This window comes from Oncorhynchus tshawytscha, linkage group LG16 (genome assembly GCF_018296145.1).
Source record: "Oncorhynchus tshawytscha isolate Ot180627B linkage group LG16, Otsh_v2.0, whole genome shotgun sequence".
Taxonomy (NCBI): Eukaryota; Metazoa; Chordata; class Actinopteri; order Salmoniformes; family Salmonidae; genus Oncorhynchus; species Oncorhynchus tshawytscha.
Window position 1 is genome coordinate 32,109,278 of NC_056444.1, and position 22,142 is coordinate 32,131,419.

Below are 22,142 nucleotides of genomic sequence, written 5' to 3' on the forward strand. Positions count from 1 at the left end.
TTCTATGAAGGTGTGAGGAGAACGTTTGAGGAATTTCCACATGAAATAGCACATATTGAGCTTAAATTTCACATGGAAGCCACATTTTCACATGTATTAGAGTTCACATGTTAATACCACCTTTCACATGTGAGAAGAAAAACACGTTTTCACCTCCCATGTGAATTGCAGTTGCACATGTGGAATTTGCGGTTTCACATGTTAAAAACATTCCCATGTGAAAATCGGATATGCAGTTTGTGAAAAAACATTGTCTGAAAGCATTCAAAATACATTGAAAACATCCTAAATACATAATCTATACAGCTAAAAACAACAACACGATGTCCAAACAAGTTGACTTTGAGGTTAAATAAAGTGTTTATCAATTTTCCTGATTTTGCTAACCGATGCTTTGGACAAAATCAAAACGGCAATATTCTTGTAATGCTTTCTATATAAAACTCTTAAATTACAGCTCAATTTGAGCAAATTATGAATATGCGATAATCGTGATTAATCACACCAATGTTACATCCGTTGTTAAATGAAGACCAAGGTGCAGCGTGGTAGGTGTACATTTTCTTTAATTTTAAATGCTCTACCAAAAACAATAAACAAGTCAATGAACGTAAAGCTAGGAGTGCAACACATGCAACACAAAAAGACAAGATCCCACAACAGCTGCCTAAGTATGATCCCCAATCAGAGACAACGATAGACAGCTGCCTCTGATTGGGAACCATACTCGGGCCAACAAAGAAATTTAAACATAGATTTTCCACCCTAGTCACACCCTGACCTACCAAATAGAGAATTTAAAGGATCTCTAAGGTCAGGGTGTGACAAGCAAATCCTGAGAAACTCAATAAATGTTCTGAATCAAATCAATAACATTTTGTTTGTCACGTGTCGTAAACAACAGGTGTAGACTAACAGATTATGATTATGATTATGACCGTGATTATGGTCCCTTCCTAACAATGCAGAGAGCGAGAAAATAGAGAAATAATAGAAATGTAATAACGTAATAAAAGTAATACAAAAATAAGAAAACTTAGCTATATACATGGGGTACCAGTACTGAGTCGATGTGCAGGGGTATGGGGTAAGTGAGGTAGATACTCTATGTACATATACGTAGGAATAAAGTGACTAGGAAACAGAATCAGTTAATAAACAGTAGCAGCTGAATATGTGATGAGACAAATGCATATATTTAAATAGTTAACCAAATAGCTAGCTGGACTAACTATTTAGCAGTCTTTTGGCTTGGGGGTAGAAAGGGTTCAGGGTCCTGTTGGTTCCAGACTTGGTGAATCGGTACCGCTTTCCGTGCGGTAGCAGAGAGAACCGTCTACGACTGGAGTCGTTGACAATTTTTAGGGCCTTCCTCTGACACCGCCTGGTATAGAGATCCTGGATGGTAGGGAGCGATGGTCCCAGTGATGTACAGGCCCGTACGCACTACCCTCTGTAGTGCCTTGCGGTCGGATGCCAAGCAGTTGCAATACCAAGCGGTGATGGACCCAGTCAAGATGCTCTCAATGATGCACCTGTATAACTTTTGAGGATCTGAGGGCCCATGCCATTTTTTCAGCCTCCTGAGGGGGAAGAGGCGTTGTTGTGCCCTCTTCACAACCGTGTTAGTGATGTGGACACCGAGGAACTTGAAGCTCTCGACCAGCTCCGCTACAGCCCTGTCAATGTGAATGGGCCAGCAGCATACCACCATGCATACCACTGCTGGCTTGCTCTGAAGCTTAGCAGGGTTGGTCCTGGTCAGTACCTGGATGGGAGACCAGATGCTGCTGGAAGTGGTGTTGGAGGGCCAGTAGGAGGCACTCTTTCCTCTGGTCTAAAAAAATAAATATCCCAATGCCCCAGGGCAGTGATTGGGGACACTGCCCTGTGTAGGGTGCCGTCTTTCGGATGGGACGTTAAACGGGTGTCCTGACTCAATGAGGTCATTAAAGATCCCATGGCACTTATCGTAAGAGTAGGGGTGTTAACCCCGGTGTCCTGGCTAAATTCCCAATCTGGCCCTCAAACCATCATAGTCACCTAATAATCCCAAGTTTACAATTGGCTCATTCATCCCCCTCCTCTCCCCTGTAACTATTCCCCAGGTTGTTGCTGCAAATGAGAACGTGTTCTCAGTCAACTGGGGGCATGCTCAACCCTCCATTTCCTACAGTCCACGATTAGTTCCTTTGTCAGGCTGAGGTTGTTGTCCTGGCACCACACTGCCAGGACTCTGACTTCCTCCCTATAGGCTGCCTCATCGTCATCGTCAGTAAACGTAATGATGGTGTTGAAGTCGCAGTTGTGGGTGAACATGGAGTACAGGAGGGGACTAAGCACACACCTCTGAGGGGCCCCCGTGTTGAGGGTCAATGTGGCAGTGTTGTACCCTCCCCACCTGGGGGCGGCCCGTCAGGAAGTCCAGAATCCAGTTGCAGAGGCAGGTGTTCAGTCCCAACTTAAGGATGAGCTTGGAGGGGACTATGGTGTTTTATGATGAGCTGTAGTTAATGCACAGCAATCTCACATACAGTAGGTGTTCCTCTTGTGCAAGTGTGAGAGGGCAATGTGAATGCAATAGAGATTGCGTTTACTGTGGATCTGTTGGGGCGGTATGCAAATTGGAGTGGGTCCAGGGTGTTTGGGATGATGGTGTTGATGTGAGCCGTGACCAGCCTTTCAAAGCATTTCATGCCTACAGATGTGAGTGCTACGGGGCAATAGTCATTTAGACAGGTTACCTTGGAATACTTGGGTACAGGGACTATGGTGGACTGCTTTAAATATGTAGGTATTACATGTGAAAGTGTAGTAGACTGCGACTTTAAAATGAGTGTTAGTCGAATGATCATGACGTTGGTTTCTCTCGTGGGAGACCCAGGTTCTAATCCCGCCAGTTGCAAAAGCACACGTGAAACGTGAAATGTTGGGAAACCACATTAGAGCTCTGCTACCTAACACGAGCCTGACGGCCCTGATATTATACATCCGGGTAGGGCCTGTTTTTTCATCAATAATTAGGGTACTTGTAGGGCTCAGTTATCACTAAATTGATCACTAACACTTTGAAGCTGAGCCATTTGTGTGTGCTCTGCTGCGCAGTACAATTATATCTGAATAAGATCATAACATGGAGTCAGAAGTGCTTCCAACCTCGTGAAATATGAGACAGGAGAGATTATTTCACAGAAAATAATAATGTTCCTTGAGTTATGTTGAGTTTAGTGTGACGAAAAATAGCTAACAGCTAACTGCTCTCTCATGTCTCTTCATTGAGCAGAGCAGCCCGAGCGTAGCCGTTGCTATGGATACTCAATGACTAAGAGCGCCATGAACAGAGCGCATGCAGAACGAGCTGTGTGCACGGAGCAAGTGACAGACAGAGAGGAGCAGCTAATGGATTTATTACAGGCACCCAGTGTCTGGTCTGGAGGGTGAAGTCATAAGCTCTTCTGGTCGGCTACTGCGTAGCAACCTAGCTGTATCAAAAGTCCTAGAAAGCCTATGTAAATTACGGTCGCCAGATGGGCCAAACCAAAAAAATTTAGATGGCCGTTTATGATGATCAAATTCAATCCCCACGGTGAATTATTTTAAAGTTTGCTATAAATCGAGATATTTAATTAAATAGTGATTCTATTTCATTACAATCACTAATTCTGACTACTACATTTGTGACCCGTTTCAATGAACTAGGCGTATGTCACTAGTCATGACTTCACAGGAGAGCCATTTTAACGTTTCTTTAGGTTTTTTTAATCAAAATGTGTTTTTTGGCAGAAATGCCTTCGGGAACTTGTGAAATTTCATGTGCCTTAATAATAAACTTGTATGCCATTTGTAAATACGAATACAATTGTTAAATTACGAGCTTTTTTGGTTAAGCCACAGAAAAAGTCAGCAACCTTCCCACTAGACATGATTGGCTGAGATAATGAGTGGGCTGGACATGCCGAGTTCAGAGTTTGGATTGGTCTGCCATATAGAGGGCTTCTGTCTATTTGAGCTGGGCAGACTGTGTTGGTAATCCTGTCGATCTCGGCTTTAAAAAAACAGTATTGTGTAGTGGAGCTGCATAAGTGTTGCTCTCCACTTTCTGGAGGATCAAGTTTTGAAATCAGTGGATTTAGAGTATGATAGCTAAAGAGATGGAGAAAACACCCGTCTCCAGTTGACATCTTCAAGCTATTAGCAACCGTGGCATGACATCCGTGACAGGGAGAGACGTCCATCATGCATGATGATGTATACAGGTAAGACAGTCTAGCATTAGCTAGCTACATTTTCAGATATGACACATTTCTAATTTTGACAGAAAGTGGTTTCATTTCAAGCTAGTTAGCTAGCTAACGTTAGCTGGCTGGCTCCCTAGCTGACATTATTACTCTATCCCAGAGCTGTTTGCTTTTCTAGTTAGAGCCTAATATTAGCTAGCTAACATTGAACCTGGTTGGTTAGCTCCCCAGCATTTTCATGCAGGGTACTAACGACATGATTTGGCACTATGTTCATTGTTGTTTAACTAGCTAACGTTAGCTGGCTAGCTCGTTAGCTAATGTTACGTGACGTGTGTGATCTTACACGTTGTTTACCTAGCTAGGTTCATTGTTTACCTAGCTAGCTAGCTACATGTCTTAAGCTAAAGTGTACCGCACACATTGAATATGGCTGGTGTCAGGAAACGTCTGCAAAAAAAGTGGAATGAAATTGTTGCCAGCAGAACTGGTTAGGTTGTTTTCATGTTATCCATAGGTAAACAAATCATCAGCCAGAGCGTCAAGTGTGCGCTCAGAACGCTCCGAAAGCGAAACAAGATGGGTGGGGCTAAAGCATAAGAGGGTGTGTACGGTGCTGAATGGATGTAGACAAAGAAGAGCTCTTCACTAGATACATTCAAAGGCCAGTTTCTCAAAAGTGAGTTTAAATGTTTAGCAACTTTTCAAAGCAGAATTATTTTCCCATTGTTCCTCAAAAATGCAGTGTATGATATACCATTTTGTAGCTCTGAGTCTCTACTTTTATCCAATGTAAAAAAAAAACTATTTCAAATTTTGCCTCATAAGACCAAATCCAGGTGGTGAGTTAATCAATCACAGGACTGCAGGCTACTAGGAGACTCCATGGTTAACTCTCTCAGGCAGGATGATACCGACTACATCGACCATGATCTTTTGCTAGTTACAGCCACTTTCACTATGATCCTTAGTTATTTTTTGGTACCATTCAGCAATATGGCGCAGTTCAAATCTCAAATTCAAATCTCTAAACCACGTGTCTTGAGTCATGTGAAAAATGTACATGTGAAAAATCCATCACACGTGTCCATAAACCACATGTCTGACTCACGTATCCGTTTTTCCCACATGACATTTTTCATGTGATTTGTTGGCATGTGAAAAATTGATGTGAAACGTCACATCTTTTTTTTTTTACGGACATGTTTCACACATGTCCGAAAACCACAAGTTTTATCAAGTGTTCTTTTCATAAGATTATTTTGAGTGTTGTTTTTTTAAAAGTGAATGATCATGAGCAAAGATATTAATGAACATACCTTGATCACTAGGTATGGAAAGGACAAGTGGTTGAGAGCTAAAAAGTGATTGAAAACATCAGGGGCCAAAGAACATACCTTGACCACTCCGTTGTCGTGCATGGTGATGCAGTTGTTGGGGTCCTTGGAGAGCTGGAAAAGGGCCTGAGCTGTGGCCTGGTGGACTGAGGTGTCCTTGGACTTCAGGTAACGGACAAGGGGGGCCACGGCCCCCGCCTCCCCAAACAACACCCTGTTACTGCCCCACATGCAGCAACGGGCAATGGCCTCAGCCAGGTGACGACGCAGCTTATCATCAGTCTGTAAAACAGAGAAAATAGGACAACAGACATCTATGGCTGCATCTCAAATGGCATCCTATTTCCTATATAGTGCACTACTTTTGACCAGGACCTAGGCTATGCATACTACTCAATAGAGTTTGTTTCAAACACTACAGTGAACTTTTAAATTACAACTGAGATGATGGTATCATAGACAGTCCATTTACAACAGGACTGAAGATTCCCAGTAAACACACAGGATAATTGAGTAGGATTAGAAGTATTTTGAGGTGTACTTACTGTGTTTGTCAGCTTGGCCAGCATCGGTACAACCCCGTGGTCAGTGATGACTGCCAGATTCTCTTCGTCTTTGGCTATTTTGGCTATGGCGGCACACACGCTCGCCAGTACCTCTTTGTTTGTTGATTTCAGCAAATTAACAATCAGTTCCAATCCACCGACAAATGAGCGCACCATTTCCCCTGAATCCTAAAAGTAAAAAGCCTCTTATTAGCTTGGTGTTCTCAATCTGTGAAATGAAGTGGCACAGGGAGACTGTGTAATGGGCAGGGAGGGAAGCAAGGGGCATTTGAGCAGAGCAGAGAAAACCAAAGAAACACACAAGCTAAGGAAAAAGAAAAAGCCTTTTCATCAGCCTTAGCAACAATCAAAACCCCACCAGTGCCAGTCAGCCCAATCGGAGGTAAGGTGAGTAGCCGTGGCTCTCTCCTGCTTTCCACTCTACTGATAGGACCATTGTAAATACGGATGGGCTGTGTGGTGTGCCAGTAGCTATTCCTCATCAAGCATGTCATAGGGGAGATATAGTCCGTTTGTTATAAAAAGCCATTTACAGATATCGACAGGGCAAAATTTATGGGATTTCTTGCTAAGAAATACAAGGGCCAAGGGGAACTAATCCTTCTACAGCAGACCTATCTAATGGTTAGGTTCCATTTGGATGAGGAGTTATTTGGACTCCCTTTTCTACACCCCCAGGTAGGCTTACATTGTTCAGAACACTACTTCAACAGAAGGCCTATCTAATGACCTCTCCATGTAGGTTACATGGTTCAGAACACTACTTCAACATAAGGCCCATCTAATGACCTCTCCATGTAGGTTACATGGTTCAGAACACTACTTCAACATAAGGCCCATCTAATGACCTCTCCATGTAGGTTACATGGTTCAGAACACTACTTCAACATAAGGCCCATCTAATGACCTCTCCATGTAGGTTACATGGTTCAGAACACTACTTCAACATAAGGCCCATCTAATGACCTCTCCATGTAGGTTACATGGTTCAGAACACTACTTCAACATAAGGCCCATCTAATGACCTCTCCATGTAGGTTACACTGTTCAGAACACAGGACCAAAACATGGTGTCGGAATCAGTGTGCAGAGGGAACTGAAGGAGTCGGTGTGTTTCCCCGACCATACAGGCCAGGCTGGCACCGTAGACACTGGTTTAAGTGCATGGCACCAGTGGGCTAGCTGGTACCACAGGACTCTCAGCCACTTATGGGGCTGTACCGTCCAAGCTCTCTGAGGAACCACAGCGGAAGAGAGTGGGCACATAAGCAGCCTTCAATGAAGCTTGGTAGATCGGGCCTCTTTTAAAATCACAACTCAACAAAATCGGCACCAAAAGGAGGTATATATCAAGGTGGCATACACAGCCACTGCCAGCCTTTCTCCAGCAATATGAAAATAGTAAACCAAGATTATGGAAAGCGTATAATTAGAGATGGCTGAGTGCAAATCATCACAACGCATGCTCCATTTCAATATCCATCAACATTATATCTCCATCTAGGACATTGAGGATTTAATATAGCTTGTTTCTTAGTTTTTTTGTACGTAGACATGATTGTCTAGGTAATGAATCATAACCCCCTCCCTTTGGGGGTTGTGTGTGGTTGTGCCAGGCCAAGGGCTCCACTTGTAAAAGAGATTTGCATCTCAATGGGACTCACCTCGTTAAATAAAAGATAAATGCAATAATAACTGCCCGGTTAACCACACTCACACTAGCCTCAATGTGAGTGGCCTATTCAACGAGGGACAGGAGTACAGGCATATCCAACCAAAGCAGTGACAATGGGACACTACCACAGCAGGTATCGTGGCTGTGCACACTGCACAGTGAGGAGTGTTGAATGGAACCTTCTAGCTCTGACAGGCCAGGGCTCAGAGAGCAAGACGGAACACGGTGGTGTCTCTCTCTCTGCTCCCCTCAGATGTGGTGCCAGAGGAGGGGCAGTGTGTGTGTGCCCGGGCCAGAGCCAGGAGCTGACCCCCCGCTCCGCCTCCACACAGCACAGAGAGCGCACACAGCACAGGAAGCCTTTCCTCAGGAATACTGATGATGCCGCGACTCACCAGCGACAGAGGAAGCGCTTCTCAAGTCACCAGCTGCGGCGGCGGACTAGTGAGGATCCCTTTCATGGCCTGGACAGAACCCCAGATCCCTGGAAACCACAGCATTATACAGCTACACACGGAAGGCCCCGGCCATCCTGCTGTCCCTTTTTACCGAAGATTAAATGAAATAGAAAACACATTATCTGGTCGGTGTGCGTGATTTGGCCTTGTCTGAGGGAGGGGGAAAGGAAGCCGGCCCAAGCGGCACAGCAGAGTAGTTTGCCCTGACCCTCTCCAGCAAGCAAGCAATCAGGCTCCTACGTCCATAGGCTACTATGTAAATGGTAAATAAACCAGGTTATCGCAAGTTGCCCGTGTCCAGGCAACTTAATAATGCACTTCATTACATGAGCAGTAGGGCAGGTTACCTCCTTGATTGAGGGAACAATGCTAATTGACTGATTCACTGCAAAGCCCCTGCTGACTGCAATAATGACTAGGGCTTTACTCACAGAGGGAGCTGGCCAGGCAGGCCGGTACAAGTGGGGCGTACTGTTCTTGTATGTGTCTGTATATGCCTGAGTAGGAGTAGAGGTAAGGACTGGAGCATCCAGCAGCTGCATTTACACCATGATCCTCTCATAAATCCACTGTGGAGCTGCTAACTAAAACCACATGGGGCTTTTATCTATATAACTACTACTGCACCGAGCAGTATCATGTTCCCCTCGCTCGCTCGACAGGCAAAACCTACGCACTATTTAGCTTTCGTCATTGCCCCGGTGTCAGAAATCAACCAAAGAGCATGTTCATGTATTCACTACAAAAATTGGCACCGTAAAGTCCAGACAAACACGGTCAAACTTTGTTAGTGTTCAAGCTGCAGCCGGTCGGCACTCCTCTTCCATATGGTTGCCATAGATCATTTTTGTCACAATTTTGGTCCGGAAAAATTCCTTGTAGCGAGTGAAAAGCTCCCCTCACCCTGACTGAGACACCTGCCTGAGCTGGGCCCAATGTATCTGTATAAACGTCAACAGATTGTCCAACTGACAAGCTGTTTACGTTCATCTTGGCTATAATCTAATAGAACTATGTTACATTTGTATTTTGGAAAAATTATACAACAACCCTGGGAATCAAACCCACTGACAGAAATATTAGGGGGGGGGGATTTAGATAGCTATACTTCAGCCGTTCTATATGAATGCAATAGACACTGAGTCCCATATGGCACCCTATTCCCTACATAGTGCACTACTTTCGACTAGATCCCTATGGGCCCTCTGGTCAAAAGTAGTGCACTATATAGGGAATAGGGTGCATTTTGGAATTCAGACAGCATATGAATGCTATACAGCAGGCCCTATGCCATGAGGACTGGACAGTAGAAGTATGTACCCCAGCCTTTATGTGCAGAATGGGGTCACAGCCTGTCTGTCTGGCACCCTGCTCGTAAGAAGAAGCTGCGGCTGGTTGTATGACTCTGTAACTCAGAGCATGTTGAGGATTTTCAACAGAGGAGTCAGAACAGGATATTACTCCTCCAAGTCTCTCCCTGCATGCCTGCCTGCCAGCTGCCTGTTTCCCAGTTCACCAGTTCACCAACAGAGAGCAGCGTGTTCTGCTTTGTATTAGAGGAGGGTTCATGTAAGCCTCCAGTGACACAACGTCACCCCTGCAGCAACCTCTCGACACCAGATTGTCTTTAAGGAGAGAGAGGCTTAAGGAGGCTGACCTGCATGATGATATAAACAGGCTTCTGAACAGTGTGAGAGAGGGATTCAACCAAGATAAACATGATGAACATATTACAACCATGATAAACATGATGAACATATTACAACCATGATAAACATGATGAACATATTACAACCATGATAAACATGATGAACATATTACAACCACGATAAACATGATGAACATATTACAACCAAGATACACATGATGAACATATTACAACCACGATAAACATGATGAACATATTACAACCATGATAAACATGATGAACATATTACAACCACGATAAACATGATGAACATATTACAACCAAGATACACATGATGAACATATTACAACCACGATAAACATGATGAACATATTAAACCCAAGATAAACATGATGAACATGTTACAACCACGATAAACATGATGAACATATTAAACCCAAGATAAACATGATGAACATATTACAACCAAGATAAACATGATGAACATATTACAACCAAGATAAACATGATGAACATATTACAACCAAGATAAACATGATGAACATATTACAACCAAGATAAACATGATGAACATATTACAACCACGATAAACATGATGAACATATTACAACCACGATAAACATGATGAACATATTACAACCACGATAAACATGATGAACATATTACAACCAAGATAAACATACACATATAAACCTGTAATAGAACATGAGAACTTTTGCAGAAAGGTTGAGACTTAATGTTATTTACAATGTTATGTAAATATGTATTACATATGTATTACATGATGTTAAGCATTGTTGCCATTAGAGAATAATAAAATAATTCAAACAAATGCTGTTTCTTAGGTGTACTGTACCTTTGCATTTTCAATGCATGGACAAATGGCCCATGCAGCACTGGCCTGGACATCTGGGTTTGGGTTTTTCAACAAGGACCAGAGCAGACGCACTCCATCCAGACGGTCAATGATCCTGTAGTAGAAGAGCGAAGAGAGAGAGAGAGAGGGAGAGAGAGAGCAGTAGAGAGAGGATCGAGAGAGATAGACACAGACAGAGAGAGAGAGAGAGAGAGAGAGAGAGAAAAAAAAGATAATAGAGAGTGATATTACAGTGGGCACAGTCAGTATGATATACTCTGAACAAAAATATAAATGCAACATCTAAATTGTTGGGCCCATGTTTCATGAGCTGAAATAAAAGATACCAGAAATTTTACAAACACACAAAAATAGTATTTCTCTCAAATTTAGTGAAGACATTTGTTTACATCCTTGTTAGTGAGCATTTCTCCTTCGCCAAAATAATCCATCCACCTGACAGGTGTGGCATATCAAGAAGCTGATTAAACAGCATGATCATAACACAGGTGCACCTTGTGCTAGGGACTATAAAAGTCTATAAAAATGATGCTGTTGCCAGAAAATGTCATGTTAATTTATCTACTAAAAGAATTTGGCTGTACATCCAACCGGCCTCACAACCGCAGACCACATGTAACCACGACAGCCCAGGACATCCACATCTGGCTTCTTTACCTGAGGGATCGTCTGAGACCAGTCATCCGGACAGCTGATGAAACTGTGGGTTTGCACAACCAAAGAATTTCTGAACAAACTGTCAGAAACCGTCTCAGGGAAGCTCATATGCATGCTTGTCGTGCTCACCAGGGTACTGACCTGACTGCAGTTCGGTGTTGTAACAGACTTCAGTGGGCAAATGCTCACCTTCGATGGCCACTGGCACGCTGGAGAAGTGTGCTCTTCACGGATGAATCCCGGTTTCAACTGTAGCGGCAGATGGCAGACAACGTGTTTGGCATTGTGTGGGCGAGTGGTTTGCTGATGTCAATGTTGTGAACAGAGTGCCCCATTGGTGGCGATGGTGTTATGGTATGGGCAGGTAGAGATACAGTGATGAGATCCTGAGGCCCATTGTCATTTCATTCATCCACCGCCATCACCTAATTTTTCAACATGATAATGCACACCCCCATGTCGCAAGGATCTGTACACAATTCCTGGAAGCTGATAATGTCCCAGCTCTTGAATTGACCTGCGTACACACCAGACATGTCACCCATTGAGCAGATCCAGCAACTTCGCACAGCCATTTCAGAGGAGTGGGACAACATTCCACAGGCCACAATCAACAGCCTGATCAACTCGATGTGAAGGAGATGTGTCACGCTGTAGGAGACAAATGGTGGTCACACCAGATACTGACTGGTTTTCTGATCCACACCCCTACTTTTTTTTTTAAGGTATCTGTGACCAACAGATGCAAATCTGTATTTCAATTGAGTGATTTCCTTATATGAACTGTAACTCAGTAAAATCTTTGAATTTGTTGTATGATTGCGTTTATATTTTTGTTCAGTGTATATACTTTCACAGTCAAGAGGAACATTTGAGTGCTCGTCTTTCTCAGAGCTCTGGCTGGGCCATACAGTAGTATTCATTTGTCCAACCTCTGAAAACCCATCACAGGGCAGAATCAAAGGGTTCTGCATGGGTTTTCAATGACAAACCAACCTTCACCAGTCCCATTCTGTTTCCACCACAGCTCTAAAAACTCACTCTCAGTCTGGTCTGGTCTGGTAAAGTGGATCTTCATGAGAAATCACTGAGTGCCTATGTGACGGTAGGCCATAGGTTAACTTAAATCAAGGTAAAGTGAGAGGTCTATACAGATATTTATATATAGAACCAAAACAACATTATACTGTACAGTGGGTGGGTAGTCTGGGGATACCTCTTTCCAAATCAAACAGAGCCAGTAGACAGGTCTCTCTATATTTCATGGCGTCCGAGTTGAAGTTTACTTAAGCATAAGCCGTATTTCATGCTGCGTACATGACTGTAGTCAAGGCTGTAGTCAGGGTCTGGGAACCCAAAGAATTACACCACAATGTGCCCGTTGTCTGGTATAAATAACATGTAACGTTTTTCCCATGTGTGCTTCCACCAACAAGGCCGACATTGAATGCTGTCATAATTACTTAAACACTCCCTAATCACGGTATCTCCGTGACTGGCAATGAGCGAGCACTCATCAAGAGAAGTCCCCTGCGCCATCTGTCTTCCGTTTGCACATAAATCAGTCTGGGGGATCATATCGTAAGACTCCAGTCAGAGGGGCCTCCTAAATCCAGCCCAACAACAAACTAAACTTCATATCGAGCGCCAGAAAAGTTCTGTCCTCACAAGAGCAGGTATGAAACACGTTAGCATGAAGGAGACAACTGACAGTTGGATGAGGGATGGAAACAAGGAGACCACAAAGCCTCAAGGCATTTGCAAAACGTGCGTTCTTTCTTGTAAATTATAGAAAGTACTAGGAGGGAATGTAATGTGATATTTTCCCCATATTTTGTCTATGATATCATTAGCCACACAGTGCAATAGCTTAGAATAAAAATACGCTTATTTTCAAAAGGATTTTAAAACAAACAGGTAGGCGTAGATCATCGATTAGCTAGTTTTGAAAAGTTACAACTATGGCCAGGACGTTTTCCTGGCCATGTGGCCTGGACCAGGAAAACAAAGCTAAACAAAGCCAATAACTGACATGGATTTTGCAAAGAATTTGAAGCACCATGTAGAGTTTGGAGCAGCACAGACATACATCACCCTGTAGTCCAGTCAGTCAGGGAGTGACAATAGCAGGCCTGGTCAGGTCCTTAATCTGAGAACCAGCTCTGACCAAACGTGGTCTGGAGCAGGAAACAATCAAATGTGAGCTATGTTAATTGCTCGGCAAACTACTGTACACACAGGTCCTCAAAATAATTCACCCTGCCACAAGACATACAGAAAGCACTTGTGGAAATAAGGACTTTCTGTCCACAACTAAGTGTAAATGCTAAAAAAATGACAAGGCCTAAATATACATTCCATGAGAAAACATGGCCCTGAATGAATGGGTTCAGATATAACATTCTGCCTGGGTGAATGGAGAAGTTAGGCTAGCTAGCCTAATTGCTGAAACGGCCTTATTTCTTCAAAACAACAGTTCTGCAACTTTTATTGCACCACTGTGCTTATCAACACCATATGACTTATTCTTACAATGGCATTAATGGCTAGCCTAACAAAACATACTCAGACATAAAAGTTATTTATTCATGTCCAGTGTTAATTAAGTAAGGGTCTTGCAGTCTGTAACAGCCTTGTAATAGCAATGAGATTCAAATGGGACTATATTGTATGCAGCGTTTAGGAGCATTGAAGCCAAATAAGCGGCACATACTGTAGTTAGCAGAACTGGACTGTAGCTATGTGTTCACTGTTGATGTTTTTCCAGCCACGAGGGCTTGGACGGCTGAAGGTATGCTACTCTGACCAGTTCAGCAACATGAATGACCGCAGACGTACAGTAAAACTGTGGGACGCGCCACCACAACCATATTTATCGCAGCAGGTACAATAAACAAGGCTTTTAAAACTGTCACTCCGCTGAAGACGAACATTAAACCTACCTGGTGAGGATGAAAGATTAAGATCATAGCCGGACACTATCACCAGGACACCGTCTGTTATCAACATTAGAAGGACCAATTACGATGATGAACGACCGCTAATGATACAGGTTATGAACCATTTTGAAGAGCTTAAGAGATGGAAATAAATGGGTCTGTTGATCATCTGAACGGAGTTGGTGATTTACACCACAACATTAAATATATCTCTATGATTTACGTCATATTCTCAAGCTCGGTGGCGCAGGCTCCCACAGCCTTGGTGACGTTGACCAGCAGGGCCTGGTTGGTTCCCGTCAGCAGGTTGACCAGGGGCTGGATGCCTCCACACTTCCTGATGGTGGCCCTGTTAGCAGGTTTCTGGGCCCCCTCGCCCAGCGCACCGACCACGTTCACCAGCACCTCCTCAGGCTGGTCTGTCAGCAGACCCACCAGGGTCTCCAAGGCCTTGTAATCCTATATTTATCGCAGCAGGTACAATCATATTTATCGCAGCAGGTACAACCATATTTATCGCAGCAGGTACAATAAACAAGGCTTTTAAAACTGTCACTCCGCTGAAGACGAACATTAAACCTACCTGGTGAGGATGAAAGATTAAGATCATAGCCGGACACTATCACCAGGACACCGTCTGTTATCAACATTAGAAGGACCAATTACGATGATGAACGACCGCTAATGATACAGGTTATGAACCATTTTGAAGAGCTTAAGAGATGGAAATAAATGGGTCTGTTGATCATCTGAACGGAGTTGGTGATTTACACCACAACATTAAATATATCTCTATGATTTACGTCATATTCTCAAGCTCGGTGGCGCAGGCTCCCACAGCCTTGGTGACGTTGACCAGCAGGGCCTGGTTGGTTCCCGTCAGCAGGTTGACCAGGGGCTGGATGCCTCCACACTTCCTGATGGTGGCCCTGTTAGCAGGTTTCTGGGCCCCCTCGCCCAGCGCACCGACCACGTTCACCAGCACCTCCTCAGGCTGGTCTGTCAGCAGACCCACCAGGGTCTCCAAGGCCTTGTAATCCTGGAACCTGGGGAAAGGCACAGCACCAGGGTCAATCAACCAATCACTTTATTCAACCAATCAATCACTTCCATCTTTTTTTATAGCCTCATATGTTATATGTAACTTTGGACATACTGTAAGTGTAGGGGCTTCAAGAATAGGACACAATTCGGAATCATAATCAATATCCTGTAGATGTTTCAATGTGTGTGGAGCACGTCAAAATGTCTTGGATTGGCCAGGTGACAGTGTGATAATATAGAGAGTGATATATTTCAGGAATGGAGTTATATTTGGGAACGGATGCATTTTTTCCAGCACAAATCACTTGACCCAGTAACAACAGGACAGTTTTCCCACGACTGCTCAAAGGCCTCTCCACACATGTACTTTGCATGACCGAGGTTCACTGTGGCTTGGACTAGATCACTCCCTGTTTTACTGTGATTTCACTTTGTTTGCCAGAACTACCGAGTGGGTAAACGACAGTAAACATTTAAGAGGCATATAATGTGGTTGCAGAAAGCCTCAACAAACCTCTGATGTACGGTTACGTTCTATGACTGTTTTCCCTCACAGTTATGGTTGCTGGCAACACAGTCCGTAGGCTATTGTAGAAAGTGTCCAAGGTCATTTGGTTTTGGTCATGATCCACCGAAACATATTCTTGCAAGTATAACAGTAATGAACGGAGTGGCTGCCAAAGCAAACTTTTAGTGAATTTAGCGTAGAACAACGATGCTATTCATATGGCCACCATTGAAGTTGTATCTGCATGGTGCTCCAACAGCAGAATTTAGTGATGGGGGATATAATTTATACAGATATTACAGATATTATTTTGGACAATATTATATTATATCGATACTTTGACTCCGGGTATGGATTTGATACTAGGTAGCGTTAGCTGTACATGCGCCAGAACTCGGTATTTTCCATCCTATAGCTTGTCCATCTTTTTTAAAATAGTGAGCCAACATGTTTATAGGACTTTTATTTCCATGACTGATCAAAACAAATGTTATCATGCTCTCTCTTGTCTCTCTCCAGCAGACAGATAGTGAGCAATATGTTTGGAACATCAAAGCGCAATAAAATCACAGTATCGAATCACAATACATATAGAATTGTCATATAGAATTGTCTCAGCCACAAGCGCCACGGCCTGTTCACCCCGCTGCCATCTAGAAGGCGAAGACAGTACAGGTGCATCAAAACTGGGACCGAGAGATAGAAGCTGTTTTCAATCTCCAGGTCATCAGACTGTTAAACAGTCAACACTAGCCGGCCTCCACCCAGTACTCTGCTTAGTCACTGTTACTAGCCGGCTACCACCCAGTACTCTACCCTGTACCTTAGAGACTGCTACCCAAGAGTTATTGAACACTGGTCACTTTAATAAATGTTGACATACTGTTTTACACACTTTATATGTTTAAAATGTATTCTAGTCAAGGATTCATCCTATATATAGTCAAGGATTCATCCTATATAACTACTGCTGTACACACCTTATCTATTCATAAACTGTCCATACGGTGTATACACACTATAATATATATATATATATTATAGTATATATATATATATATATATATATATATATATATATATATATTATAGTGTGTGTATGTGTATGTATATATATATATATATATATATATATGTATATATACAGTGGGGCAAAAAAGTATTTAGTCAGCCACCAATTGTGCAAGTTCTCGCACTTAAAAAGATGAGAGAGGCCTGTAATTTTCATCATAGGTACACTTCAACTATGACAGACAAAATTAGAAAGAAAATCCAGAAAATCACATTGTAGGATTTTTAATGAATTTATTTGCAAATTATGGTGGAAAATAAGTATTAGGTCACCTACAAACAAGCAAGATTTCTGGCTCTCACAGACCTGTAACTTCTTCTTTATATTGGCTCCTCTGTCCTCCACTCGTTACCTGTATTAATGGCACCTGTTTGAACTTGTTATTAGTATAAAAGACACCTGTCCACAACCTCAAACAGTCACACTTCAAACTCCACTATGGCCAAGACCAAAGAGCAGTCAAAAGAGACCAGAAACAAAATTGTAGACCTGCACCAGGCTGGGAAGACTGAATCTGCAATAGGTAAGTAGCTTGGTTTGAAGAAATCAACTGTGGGAGCAATTATTAGGAAATGGAAGACATACAAGACCACTGATAATCTCCCTCGATCTGGGGCTCCACGCAAGATCTCATCCCGTGGGGTCAAAATGATCACAAGAACGGTGAGCAAATATCCCAGAACCACACAGGGGGACCTAGTGAATGACCTGCAGAGAGCTGGGACCAAAGTAACAAAGCCTACCATCAGTAACACACTACGCCGCCAGGGACTCAAATCCTGCAGTGCCAGACGTGTCCCCCTGCTTAAGCCAGTACATGTCCAGGCCCGTCTGAAGTTTGCTAGAGAGCATTTGGATGATCCAGAAGAAGATTGGGTGAATGTCATATGATCAGATGAAACCAAAATATAACTTTTTGGTAAAAACTCAACTCGTCGTGTTTGGAGGACAAAGAATGCTGAGTTGCATCCAAAGAACACCATACCTACTGTGAAGCATGGGGGTGGAAACATCATGCTTTGGGGCTGTTTTTCTGCAAAGGGACCAGGACGACTGATCCGTGTAAAGGAAAGAATGAATGGGGCCATGTATCATGAGATTTTGAGTGAAAACCTCCTTCCATCAGCATGGGCATTGAAGATGAAACGTGGCTGGGGCTTTCAGCATAACAATGATCCCAAACACACCGCCCGGGCAGCGAGGGAGTGGCTCGTAAGAAGCATTTCAAGGTCCTGGAGTTGCCTAGCCAGTCTCCAGATCTCAACCCCATAGAACATCTTTGGAGGGAGTTGAAAGTCCGTGTTGCCCAGCAACAGCCCCAAAACATCACTGCTCTAGAGGAGATCTGCATGGAGGAATGGGCCAAAATACCAGCAACAGTGTGTGAAAACCTTGTGAAGACTTACAGAAAACGTTTGACCTCTGTCATTGCCAACAAAGGGTATATAACAAAGTATTGAGATAAACTTTTGTTATTGACCAAATACTTATACTCATACTTATACTTATACTTATACTCATAAAAAATCCTACAATGTGATTTTCTGAAAATTACAGGCCTCTCTCATCTTTTTAAGTGGGAGAACTTGCACAATTGGTGGCTGACTAAATACTTTTTTGCCCCACTGAATATATACACACTATAATATATATTTATATATTATATATTATATATACACACATATATATATATATATATATTCCGGATTCTAAAATTGCTCATCTTTATTTATTTATTTGTGTAAATGTTGGATTATGTGTGTATAGTCATTGGATTGCTAGACATTTCTGCATTGTTGGAGCAAGAAACATACGCATTTCTCTGCACCTGCGTTAACATCTGTAAAACTGTGTACCAGACCAATAAATGCATATCGTATCGGCTCTTAAGCATTGTGATAATATCGTATTGTGAGGTCCCTGGAAATTCCCAGACCTAGAATTCCCTTGTAATTGCACAAATAACTTTTGATAAATGGACTGCAAGTCATGCCTATTTTTGTTCAGCCAATCCCAGCTCGCGTAATTGGCAGAAGTAACACGAAACTGGCTGAATGAGCTCCTCGTACAAACAGTAGGCTCAATACAAGTGGAGGCATCATTAAGGCCTATCAAAAGGCACAGGGACCAAAGAGAGGCTTCTGTGTAGCAGTTCTATGACGAATTGTGTTGCTCTTTTTCTAAACACATCTGTTACAGTAACACATTCATTCACATTGGTGGTGCAAAGAATTTGAATGCTGCCTGTCTGTCCTTTTATACCACAGCTGCCTGTCTGTCATTTCAAGGACTACGGGAAAGGAAGAGAGCCTCGAAGACGTTCAATGGGAATCATAAAGGGCCTGGGAGACTTTCAGAAGGATACATTCTACTGTCTAACGTTGAACAGAAAAACAAACCCACTACAAAATGAAGGAGAGTGAACTGCTGCCTGAATAGGTCTAGAGGTCGGGTGAGCAAAATTCTGTAGATAGAAACGGGAGGTAAGAAAGAAGTATCATTATGATACATAATGATGGTGTTCTGCTCATCATAGACTCTGGAAGAGAGGTAAGAGAAGGAGGACTGGATGCATAGTCAGTAATTGTAACTGAACCATACAATCTTGACCTCAAACATTATTGCGTTGGCAAATACAGTCCGAGTCTTGGCGAGGACCACTTTCCATTGCAAAGTTATTCCCTCACTTGTTTGTTACAGGGCTTAGTTTTTACCCAGCTTTTGTGTGTGTGCATAACACTTCCGTATATACGGTTCAAGGGGACACGTATCAATGCACCTATACATCTGCTTTTAAATCTGCACAAAACAACAGTCCAAAACGTTCCTAGTGCGAGACAAGAGGTTTGAGAGGCCTTTTTATTAAGGCCTTTCATACATACAGGCTATAGGCTCCATATTGCAGGTCTTAGGAAAATGTCAATCTCTCGGGCATTTAGCCGATGTAGACCTTTAAAACAAACACACTTAAATTATGAAGATAATTATCTTTTTTGGCCATCAATGATCTCTTATGTTGATGCATCATTAATCAGGAAAATAGCGAACACATGTGTCTTCTTCTGGACTTTAGGGGAGGTCTCTCCCTCGCTCCACATATCTCAGGCCTGCATCCCACACACCCCTACTGTACAGTACAGCCATGCCATGTTAAAGATCACTCACATGAAAGCACACTGCCTGCTATTGGCCACAAGGGCTGCTTGAGTTGTTCATTTACTACTTGGGAATACAAAAAAAAGCTCAACTCCCTCTCATTACTGTTTCTGTCAAATATATTCTAAAACGATTTTCGTCTCGAAACACCACTGGGCCCATGATTGATTCTGAAATGAACACAACGGCCCTTAACAACTCTCGACAAAAAACTCTATTACCGTTTGCAGCCGTTCCTTTTTGACAGTAATGACTTGGTCATGTGATTCCAAACCTGCGACTTGACATTTTTACATGTTATTCAAATAACCCTGGGAGAGTTTTTAAAAAATTAACTAAAAAAACAGATCCACTCGCAAATGTAAGTGTGGATTAAAACAGTCTACTCTTCATAATGCTGGTTTCCTCTCCGGCCTTCCTGGAGAACCCACGGCCAGATTTCTACCTTTATTCACACCAACCGCCCGAGCCGTCCAAAAAACTAAACACAAACACAGGAAGGCAACCGCTCAATGAAACATTGTAGTGGGTGATACGGCCCTTTGGGTCACTCTCTCACTGACTAGATTCCTTAGTTATCTATCACATTCCCCTTAATGAGTGTGAGGGTTTGATGCTTGCCAATGAAGTGTCAGCAAATCACGGTTTAACATGTGATTATCAGTATCATTATTTATTATTATTATTATTATTATTATTATTATGGACCATTTTTGCATAGCAACAGTGTTATGAGTAAGTACGCTGAGACAAGCGGCCTGTAATGGGAGCAAGTGCACAGGGTGCCACATTACTCATTGCCAGTGTAGTTCACTTGTTTTATCGCCGTGCCAGGCTGCACTCTAAAGGGCTCCCAATCTCTGCCATTTTTGTGTTATTCCATATGCATCTGAACTGGACTGAATAGGAAGCCTTGTTAAGTAGCCAGAGGACTGAAATGCAGTCTGAAAGGTTCACTTTGTTTCTTGAACTCTCTGCTGTATGAATTCTTTAGTCTTTATAACTAAATCTGTTGTTATCCAACACTCCTCGTTCTATATGCAAACAGAACAGATGCTTTTGTTTATGAAAATAACCACTGGTCTGGTTGTCCACCATGAACTTGGCAACAGAGATAGTAATCTATATCCACCTGTTTTAAAGAGAGCGTTATTGGCATGCTTCTATAATGGGATCATTGCTTAATTGACTGTGGCAACAGGCACTTGCTTCCAGTTGGGAAGACTTAACTTAGACTCTAAATGTAGGATATCATTCTGTCAGTTATGAAATATGAAGTGGAGAGAGGCCGGTGTGAGTGCTACTGGGACATTTTACTATTATTTTTTAAATTCCTCTGCAATTTTCAGGCCTACAGAGTTTTTGAGTCAGATGCTAGACATTTACACATGATCTTAATTCATCACATAAAACTCCAAAAGCCTCTTTTATCGTAAAAACGTTTAAATTTGAAAAAAAAGCCACAGCCTTATCAGTTTGTTGGCTACGTTTCTGAAAATAAGCCTTGAATTTATTAAGAGGTTACGGTGGTATAAATGAATGCATATGGCTTGCATTGTCCCCTGAGTCACTCTGACAAATAAAAGAAATACAGCAACAACAAAACAAGTCATGGGAGTACCTTTAGCAACCATTGAGCGCTGCCGGGGAACGGTTTTCAGGCATTATTTATTTGTGAGGGAAAATGACTGATTTAAAAAATCATCCCACGCAAAATAAAGCTAGCCAGGAAAGATTCCAGAAAGTGTGACTGTTGAGGGGAACTAAATGACAATGAAATAAACGTGGGTATGCCGTAACATGACAAATGATTTAAGAGTCTGTCAGCTTACATTTCCAACATTATGGAGGAGTCATTTTCGAGGCAGCTTTCTCTCAGTCCGCTTGCCCATGTTCATTACTGATGGGAGGAGAGCTGCTTTAGACACCAAAGGGTGTCTATAAAATAAACCCTTTACTTCATCTTT

At 42.6% G+C, this 22,142-nt stretch overlaps 1 protein-coding gene across 2 annotated transcripts in view; it reads right to left on the reverse strand.

The window, feature by feature from the left end:
* odad2 (outer dynein arm docking complex subunit 2) overlaps positions 1-22,142 on the reverse strand; it is a 69,881-nt gene that overhangs the window by 10,805 nt on the left and 36,934 nt on the right. Inside the window, exons 16-19 of one of the 2 annotated variants that reach the window (XM_024374734.2) lie at positions 15,199-15,441; positions 10,779-10,893; positions 6,121-6,309; positions 5,636-5,857 (exon numbers count right to left, since the gene is read on the reverse strand). In XM_024374734.2, coding sequence (XP_024230502.1) covers positions 5,636-5,857; positions 6,121-6,309; positions 10,779-10,893; positions 15,199-15,441 — 769 coding nt within the window. Of the gene's footprint in view, positions 1-5,635; positions 5,858-6,120; positions 6,310-10,778; positions 10,894-14,968; positions 15,442-22,142 lie in introns of those variants that run through there. The other variant, XM_042299103.1, reaches the window with a different exon arrangement.